At 41.3% G+C, this 9397-nt stretch overlaps 1 protein-coding gene across 2 annotated transcripts in view; it reads right to left on the bottom strand.

Moving 5' to 3' along the window:
* Positions 1 to 8092, bottom strand: part of prrx1b (paired related homeobox 1b) — a 16962-nt gene extending 8870 nt beyond the window's left edge. Inside the window, exons 1-2 of one of the 2 annotated variants that reach the window (XM_023428960.2) lie at positions 7324 to 8092; positions 253 to 428 (exon numbers count right to left, since the gene is read on the bottom strand). In XM_023428960.2, coding sequence (XP_023284728.1) covers positions 253 to 428; positions 7324 to 7570 — 423 coding nt within the window. In that variant the 5' untranslated portion in view covers positions 7571 to 8092. The remainder of the gene's footprint in view (positions 1 to 252; positions 429 to 7323) is intronic. The other variant, XM_023428961.2, reaches the window with a different exon arrangement.
* Positions 8093 to 9397: the final 1305 nt, after the last annotated feature.

Genomic DNA, 9397 nt, shown 5'->3' with positions numbered 1-9397 from the left:
TTCCCCCCCCCCCCCCCCCCGGAGGTTCCTTAAGAAGCTCCCGCAGGTTTCGCCAAAACTTCAAGAACCATTTTTGAGTGAGTTAGTTTCACAGCTTCTATCTTCTTTGATCATGAGCTGAACCTGTCTGATAAATCACTGCTGCTGCAGCAAAAAAACCTCCAAACTTCAAGGAATCATGGCTGTGTCAAAATAAAAGTCTCTGGATGTGGTTTATATTCGACGGTCAGCTGTGACGCCCTTGTTTCGTACCTGGACTCTGGCCTCGGTGAGGTTGACCCGGCGGGCGAGGTCCTCCCTGACGAAGGCGTCGGGGTAGTGTGTCCTCTCGAACACTCTCTCCAGGGCCTGGAGCTGGCTGCTGTTGAAGGTGGTCCTGTTCCTGCGCTGCTTCCTCTTCTTCTTCTCCTCCGTGTTCATCTGTTCATCTGCAGGAGAAGAAGAAGAAGAAGAAGATGAGGTAGGATGGGAGTTCAGGTAAGTGGTTAGGTTTCAGCTACAGACACGGAGGTATTTTCTATGCTGGAGGGGCATCACTAAAGCAAATAAGAGGTTTAAAGCTCCGTGTCGGACCACATCAAATTCTTAATAATAAATATTATTCATACCTGCACTCAAACAACAACAACTGTTCTGTTCTCAGACTTAACAACAGAGCTTTAAAATACACGAAACTGATGTTGACGATCGATCATTGTGAAGAATTTTCATTTCTCAATCACAATCTAAAAAAGCTGCAGAGCTGGTTTCCCTGCAGCAGACTGATCACACATTCATAATTCTGATAATAATAATTCAGGTCTTCACTTTGTATTAAGTTGCATTAATCCTGCAGATGCTTTTGCCCACAGCATGCAGGCGCACAGGAAGACTGGAGACTGGGAGCAGCTGGGGAATCCTGCTCTCTCCCACCTGACCTGCAGCTGCTGCCCGGTGCTTTTATTTTGATATGTGACAACGGATTAAACTTTTGTACTTCAGCATAATGACAGTATTAATGTATCATTTCTACTTGAGCAAAAGGATCTGAACACAGTTTCTTACTCCGATCATTTGAAGATGATATCGCAGCTATGACTAAAGAGCGCTTCTACCAACATGCATCAAAACATATAAAGCGACCAGTCGACCTGCAGAGCGGCCGAGCAGCTGAGACGTGTACGACGTAAACTACAACTTCAGTGTTTTAACCCGGCCCGAGACTGTTGTCGTCGCCATCCTCTCTCTCTCTCTCTCTCTCCCACAGTTCCTGTCTCCCTCTCAACCCTCTATATGCCCAAAGAACCACCAAGGTATACATTTCTTATAAAAAGAAAATTGTTAAAATGTCCAAAAATATCTTTTCTCAAAAGGACCATTCACCCAAATGAAAAGGTAAGGTTGGAAAAAAAGAGGCATTGCAATAATTCAGTTGTGGCATCTTTTTTCCAAAAACATTTCCGCAGTTACTGTGACACAGAGCTTCCCGAGGACTGTCACCAGAAACACAGAGGGAAAAAGATGCTGCTGAATTTTTTTAAAATGTCATTTTTTGAAAGCTCCATTCGCTTTCTTGGTTCTGGTGTGAAGGCAGGAACCTCAGAGACAGATAAATAAAAGCAAAACAGAGCAGTTTAAAAGTTTCAAACATCAACTGACCCTTATAAAAAACAAACAAAAAAAAAAACAATCATGGATTTGTACCATAGACAAATCACTTGCTCCTTGCTCCAACAGCCTGACTGACAAACAAGCAGACAAACGCACAAGTGAACAAGCAAACTAACAAAACTCCTCCTCCGCAGAGATAAATAAATAAATATATAATCCAGCTCGGCTCTGGAACACCGTCCAGCTCCGAGTGGCTGGATCAGTGCTGCTGCCACAAAATAACACTTTCATACAGGGAAAAAGAAGAAGGCGCTCATCCATGGTTGTGCCTAATCACACACACACACACACACACACACACACACACACACACACACACAGATCTATATATACAATCTGTAGCTGCACACATGCAGAGAAAGAGGAGAACTCTACATCATGTGTTGTGGTTCTTAACGAGACGTTCCCTCAGTTCAGAGGCAAATATTGCCCTTTTTTTTTTTCTTCACTTCAGTTTATATCACATCTGGAGTTATGAGTTAACATCTGGAGTTATGAGATTCTGATTCCTTTTTTTTTTTGCCCTTAATCGCTGCAGCTCGACAACACAGTGACTTTTAGACACGTACGCACGATAACATTGCTGTTGTTCAGTTATTTATTTGTTCGACTCAAGTGTTTTTTATTTGTATTCAGCGAAGTTGTTGCCAACTATGAAAAACTCTCTTGAGAGTCGTTCTAATATTAACATTTTGTTAAAAACAGAATTTAAATGTTTTAATATCACATTTGCTTCTGTTTGGATCAATGTGATCCACCTGAATTTATTTGCAGGTTGACTGTGTGTTATGGCGTCAGAGTGGGTCCGTGTGTGTGTGTGTGTGTGTGTGTGTGTGTGTGTGAGTGACAGAGAGAGAGAATGTTTCTCTGTTTGGTTTAGTGTGAATATTTTCACAACGCATTGAAACTGATGATTCCCTCTTAAGTGAAAATGTAAAACAAAGTAGTTTCATTGCCGTATTGATATTTTTTGCTTTAAGGTTTTTTCCAGAGCTTTCAATCCTATCTCATGGTCTTGAGGTTTGCTCAGCGAATCTAAATAATTAAAGATGTGATCTGAAAGCTAAGAGATATAAGAAATCCGCCTGAAAAAATTGGAGATATGAGGTTAATGTCAGGTGAAAACATTGTATCTACAACATTTGATTTCTTCTTTTTCATTTTTAATTTGTTGGATTTTCATTTCAACCTTAAAGATTCTTTAAAGCGAGTTCTTCAACTTTTCACACATTTTACTGCTAATTCTTCACTTTAAATTACATTGTAAAATATGTTTTTCCTTCATCAGAAAACACAGTAGAGACCTGACATGAAATAAAGAGAAACTGCCAGGTCAAACTCTGCAGGTCAGTCAACATGTATCCTGCCACCGAAACGCTCCGAGGTAAAATTCTTACGGCTGAATTTTTAATAGAGTATATATAGGCTATATAAACTTTTATGGTATTAATACTTTTAAAAGATTATACTTTCTCCACACGCACAAACACACCCTGACAGTCATGTGTCATCGCTGACTGTCAACCAATCAGGAGACAGCTCAGAGTACATGAAATGTAAACTCGATGGTTCCCAACTTTTCGTCCTGTTTTATGTTTAAAAACGGTTTAGTTGTTTGACCAGCAAATCATTTCTGATATTTTTTTAACTTGGATTTTTACAGGAAAATATATTTTACTGGAATAAAGAAAAAACAAAAAAATGAGCATAACTTGGTGTGAAATGTTTCTCGCTCTATAGGAATTTAATCAGGACACGTTTGCGAATCCAGAGCCACGGGTTGGAAACCATGGACTGGAGTTTTGATGCAAATTTTAATAATGTGGAAAGAATTTTCTGCTATTCAACCTGAGTGAAATGATCTGTAACCTGATTTTAAATTGTGCAAATAAAAAAATAAAAATCTTACATTTTAAATTTTACATAAAAGTATTGGACCTTAACAATTTGAGTAAAAGTGTTGATTTTAGTTTCTTTAAGCCTAAAACTAAATCACTGATGAATTCGGGCTCCAGGTGTAAATACTGTGGAGGAGCTTAAAGAAGCTGCTTCACAATCTTTTTGGCCTTTGACCTTTAATTAAGATGAAACTTGCAGCCGCTTGCTGCCACTTTAAATGAAAAGCTTCTTTTTTTCTCCTCCGACTGTTTCATCAGATTTATATTATTATTATTATTATTATTTAACAAGAAAAAAAAGAAACATATTTTCTTTCTTTTCTCCTGTGCTTATTTTGTCTGTTTGAAAATCACTAAATATTTTCACGCTAAAAGAAAAAATAAACAAATTTTCAGCTTCTTCTCAGCCCAGTTAATCATCATGTGACCTCTCAGATGAATCTCAGGACCCCTCTGTGGGCGACCCCGACCCCCCAGGGCTGAAAACCAATAGATTCAACTTTCTGTCTTCATGATATGTTTTTGCAAGTAACATGTAAATCTGCACAGTAATCACTGACTCAGCTGTCACAGAAGGGGAGAAGTAGTTTGGTCAATGTTGCATGTTCTTGTATTTCTTATAGATGATACGTGACTTTCTGCTTTGTGTCATTTAACAAATCACTTTGAGTTTATTTATAATATAAATGTGTTAAATACAGAAAAACTGCATCTTGTCTGCATCTGAAATGTGTTTGAGGAAAAGAACCAAAACCTAAAACGTGTGTGTGTGTGTGTGTGTGTGTGTGTGTGTGTGTGTGTGTGTGTGTGTGTTAAACTGAGCTAAGGCCACTTTACATTGAGACGTGGTGTTTTCTTTTTGTTTTTTTGTTTTTTAAATATATCACATTCCTGCTGTTGTGGATGCAGGTTTATAAGGAAACACTTTAACCGGCTGAAACCGTTTTTAGCACCAAAAACTCTCTCATCTGACTCTGCCTTCCATCTCGCTTCCTGCCGGCTTCCCTCTGAGCTTCTCTCTCCACAGTCTGGGGCCTGAGCGGAGTTAAAGAAGCAGGATGAAGTGAGGAGCTGTCGCGGAGACGGACGCAGTAAACTCCGGCTGTAAATGCTGATGGCAGCCGCACATGGCTAACCAGCGACCGCGCATAGTCACCCCCCCCTCCAAAACCCTCCCTAAAAAAAAACAACTGGCGTTTTACAGGCTGGAGGTTAAAATGAAAATCATGACGCTGGTCATATAGTCCGCCTGTTTGTGACGTGACAACCGGAGAAAAGTGAAAACAACACGAAGACAGATCTGTGAAAATAGTTATTGAATAGTAAAAGAAATTAGTTAATGTAACTGAAATTACATTGAATCTGTTATTTAATATGATCATGAAAGAATAATTTGAAAAAAACTGATTACAGAGTGCCAAAATGAATTAGACATGTCACATGTCAAAATAAAAGTATTTAGGGATGTTTCAACACTTTACAGATTTTTCTTTGTATCAATTAAATATTTTTCAATATTTTATTTAATACATTTATAGCCCACATATATATATTAAATTAAATAGGCTATTTTATCATCTATATTATTCAAAAGAGAAATGTGGCGCTGCAAGTCTGACTGGAGAATAAATTGCGCGTGAAGTGCAGATTTAATTTTGTTTTTATAAAAAAAAAATACATTTAATAAAATCTTAAGGAATTTCTAAAAAAATAAATAAATATCAATAGCAGCCTCAGATGAGATGGATTTCTTTTCTGGATCCCAGTGCCATTTTTTTCTTGCACTTTCTTCCAAGTGGATAAAAAGATCTAAATAAAATCCAAATCTCGTTTTGCCAAAGATAGACTTTAAAACCTCCGGACTGTGTTTATTTGAACGGCGGTGCAGAGCCTGAGCCTAGGCGGCGGTTTGGCCTCCGAAAGCTTTTAATTAAGCCTGCAGGGTGACATTTAAAACAGCAAATCAAAGCCATTCCCGCCACCTTCATCATCACCATCATCACCATCATCATCATCACCCTGCAGCTCCAAGTGTGGCCAACACGTGTGATTAGACTGATCTCATTAGTAGCAATCAGTGAAAGTCAATTAGTCCTCCTGCCAGAAGTAATTAAGGAGAGGAGTGGTTATTGATTCCTAAAACAATAACAGGTTTTTTACACAATAAAATGTCGTTTTATATATTTTAAATAAACAGGACCTGTAAAAATATATTTGTGCAACATAGAAAAAAAAAAAAAAAAACATTAAAATGCCCTAAAATGTTCAGGCCAACTGTTGCCTTCACGTTTCTGTCAGTAAATCGGAAAAATAAAGCGCGGATTGTGTAAATTAGGAGTCAGCACTTTGTCGTTATTTCTGTCTGAATCTTTCATGAATGTGGAACAACACTGTAACGAACGCTTTCTTCGACATTGCGCAACAAAAGCCCGAAAAATCACCACAAATGTTTCTCCTCATCAAACCAATATTTGCTTTCTGAAGCCGTGCTGATGGATTCCGTCTGCTGCTTTTAAAGTCATCACACCACAAAATAAGAGCTGATGAGACGCTTGTTATTTGATTCCTTAATTGTTGGAGCGAGGACACGCGCGGTAATTATGACAAATGATTAGGCTCCGATATTCTGAAAGTGTTTGACAGGCCGAAAATAACCGTGAATTAACGACGTGACCTGGCCACTTCCTCCCGCATATTTCTCACACCCGCGGCTCCGATTTTTTTTTTTTTTTTTTTTTAGCCTTTTAAAAAAAATAACAATAACACTCATTAAAGCCTATAACGTTTCTGTCAAGCTCTGCAAATGGCCATTTGAGTAGAAGAAGAGGAGGAGGAGGAGGAAGGAGGAGGAAGGAGGAGGAAGGAGGGAGCGTGTATTTACTCTCCCAACTGCGCGCAGGAGAGTGCGAGCGGCGGGTTTCATCCAAGTTATAGTCGACTTTCATGAACGCAACAGCACGCTTTAATACAACAGGCCTATAATAAGGTTTATTTTCAGGGTGGGCCATCAGCGGCCGCTCAGCGAGCAGCACCCGCCACTGAAGTCACCAGACTCCGGTTACATCGGCCCCATTTTTGCGCACACACACGGAGGAACTCTGGTTGCTGAAAAACTGGCCTTTCTCATTATTCATGATAAACTACTACAAACTGTCATGCACGTGGCGCAGTCATCGCGTGACGCACTCTTTTCAAAATAAAATTTTCCGGCCTATTTCGATTTTTCCTCTTTAATAATAATAATAAAAAAAAAGATCTAAAACCTCACGATTAAAAAAAGTGGCCTCCTCTGGGTCAACAGTCATGAAAGAGATTTATTACCCCCGAGTTTGACTGGCGAGGTTACTTCACTGACCATGTCCACCAACATCACCATACCTCACTGACATCAAAGTGTTAATGGTAAATTAATGGCCGTTTTGAGGGGGGAGGCCGTCGGGGATGATGCATTGCCAAAACTCACTAAAGGATTCCTTCCATGCGCGCTGCTTTTCTGCAGAGCCCCATTCATGCGCTCCGCACGCGGACACGCGCCAGGACATAATGAAAACAAATGAATTTAGTTTTTTTTTTTTTTGTCATTAGAGCGACGGTTTGCGTGAAATGTAATCTACTGTGTTTTCCACAGCTCGTGTGTTTTTCACATCTGCTCTAAAACGCACCGCGGAGGGATTTTAAGATTTTTTTTAGTCACAGATTTAGAAGGTTTTTCCTGATCCTCCTCCGCTCAGTCCCAGTCTGGGTTCAAGCTCTTGCCGATTTGCTTTTAACTTACTCTCCTGCTGGGTCGTGTCGCTCCCGCTGGTCAGCCCCGGCGACTCCAGCATACTCCTCCCCGCCTCCCCGACACTCTCGTCCGCCTGGGTGCCGACCATTTCTCCGGCCTCTTCCAGATCCAACAGGTGGCTGACCGAGAAGTTCTTTTTGGCTTGCAGGTTGTCCAGGTTAGACGTGATAGGACTCTCCAGGCGGTTTGATATCGTCGCTTGCCTGTCCATTACATGTGCATAGCTAGAAGTCATGACGCAAGTGGGGAACAGCGGGAAAAAACGGAGCGGTGAGTAGAAGAGAAAAAAGAACAACAAGCGAGCCAAGTAGATCCGTGCATGCAGAACGCGCAGGCAGCGGTGTCCAGGAACCAGCCGGAGGGAGACTCGGGTCTTCCGAGCAGAAAGTGGGTCTGTTCAAAATCCAGATCAGCCGCGGAGTTTTCTCACACACAAACTTCAGCAAAGTTTTCTCCTCGCCTGCTTTTCCCGAACAAAAAACCCCCAACTACAGCCAATCCATTTAGCGCAGCGCGTCAGCGGCAAACAAGAAGAAACGGCTTCTCTTTCTCCTGCGACGTTGACGGAGGTTTGTCAGAGAAGTTCCCCGAAGAAGTAGAAGAAGACGAAGAGCTCTCTTCCCACTCTGGTTGAGTCACATCTGAGCAGGAAGAGCTGCTGCTGCTGCTGCTGCTGATGATGATGATGACGACCAGATGCGCAAAGCTCCGTGTGTGCGCAAAGCTTGCTCAGCGGCAGCTAGGCGCGAGGAGGCAGGACGTTACCGCCGCGCCTCCAGGCTGCAGACTCACTCTCTCTCTCTCTCTCTTTCTCTCTCTCTCTCTCTCTCTCTCTCTCTCTCTCTCTCTCTCTCTCTCTTTCTTTCTCTTTTGAAGAAACTTTGCGGCCCCTGCGAGGGCGGACACACACTCATAATAGGAGCCCCGTAATTACGTGGCAATGCCTTTATGCTGTGTCTGACGTTTCACAGGCCCCCACCGCGAGCTGCCCCCCCCCCTTCAGCAGAAACATCACCATCAGCACCATCAACACCCTGCTCCTGCCTGTTTTTGTCACCCTGGTTGGCAAAAACCACCTCACAACCTATAATGACTGTGAGTGTGAGGGGAGCAGGGACACACACACACACACACACACACACACACACACACACACTTATCACTGTTTGTGTGTTGATAAACCCACCCTGACTGTCCCTGCGGTCTGCCACCAATTAAATCAACCATAACCCGTGCCAGTCAGTCTCTCCACAGATGCGTCCACATGAAGGAAACTGAAACATAGATGCGCCTGAATCCACCATTTAAAATGTAAATGATAAAGTGTGATTGTGACTTAAAGCAAACTATAAGCTGCCGCTGCTTAAGGGCCACCAGGGGCCCCCCAGGAAAGTGCAAGTTACACATCACTGCTGCTCAGAAAATATATTATTTTGGTTTCAGTTGATACTATTTTGACATCGTCATGCAAAGTGTTTTAAAAAGGGTTTGAGGAGCATGTGGAGCTGAATGTTTCACTTGCTTCCAGGCGGCTCTAGTCCTGACCATCGTTTTGGAAGATGCTTTAAACAGACTACCATTATAAAGGATTAATGAATGGTTTATAACTAGTTTATTAATTAGCTCGTTAACACTTTATAAATATTTATAAGCTGTTATAACACATTAGATAGAAAGGGTGAGCTGTTGCTTGCCAAATAGTGAGCACACATGTATCTGTACTGTTCAGCCTCATATGTCATTAGTTACTGAGCTTCCTCTGTTTTCTCCATCCTCCAGCATTTCTACCTGCTGCCTCATCACATGTTTGTTAAGTTACTAGTAATGAATCACCGTCAGCATCTTAACGGTCGAAAGGTTTCATTTGACAGATCAAATTATAGCAGATGAAATTATGGCAGATCAAATGACCAGATTAATCCTGGTCATTTGATACTGTTATTTATAACTGGTAACTCATTAATACAGTGATGGGTTTTACACTTAATAAGAGTCCCTTTTACCAGTTATAAATGGTAGTAACTCATTAGTAAGAGTAATGAGTGTTAAGCTTGATCTATCT

Source organism: Seriola lalandi, unplaced genomic scaffold (genome assembly GCF_002814215.2).
Source record: "Seriola lalandi dorsalis isolate HSWRI2012SDOR001 ecotype SW California unplaced genomic scaffold, Sedor1 jcf7180002054885, whole genome shotgun sequence".
Lineage (NCBI taxonomy): Eukaryota > Metazoa > Chordata > Actinopteri > Carangiformes > Carangidae > Seriola > Seriola lalandi.
The sequence above is the reverse complement of the archived record's forward strand: the minus strand, read 5'-3'. Positions and strand labels throughout refer to the sequence as shown.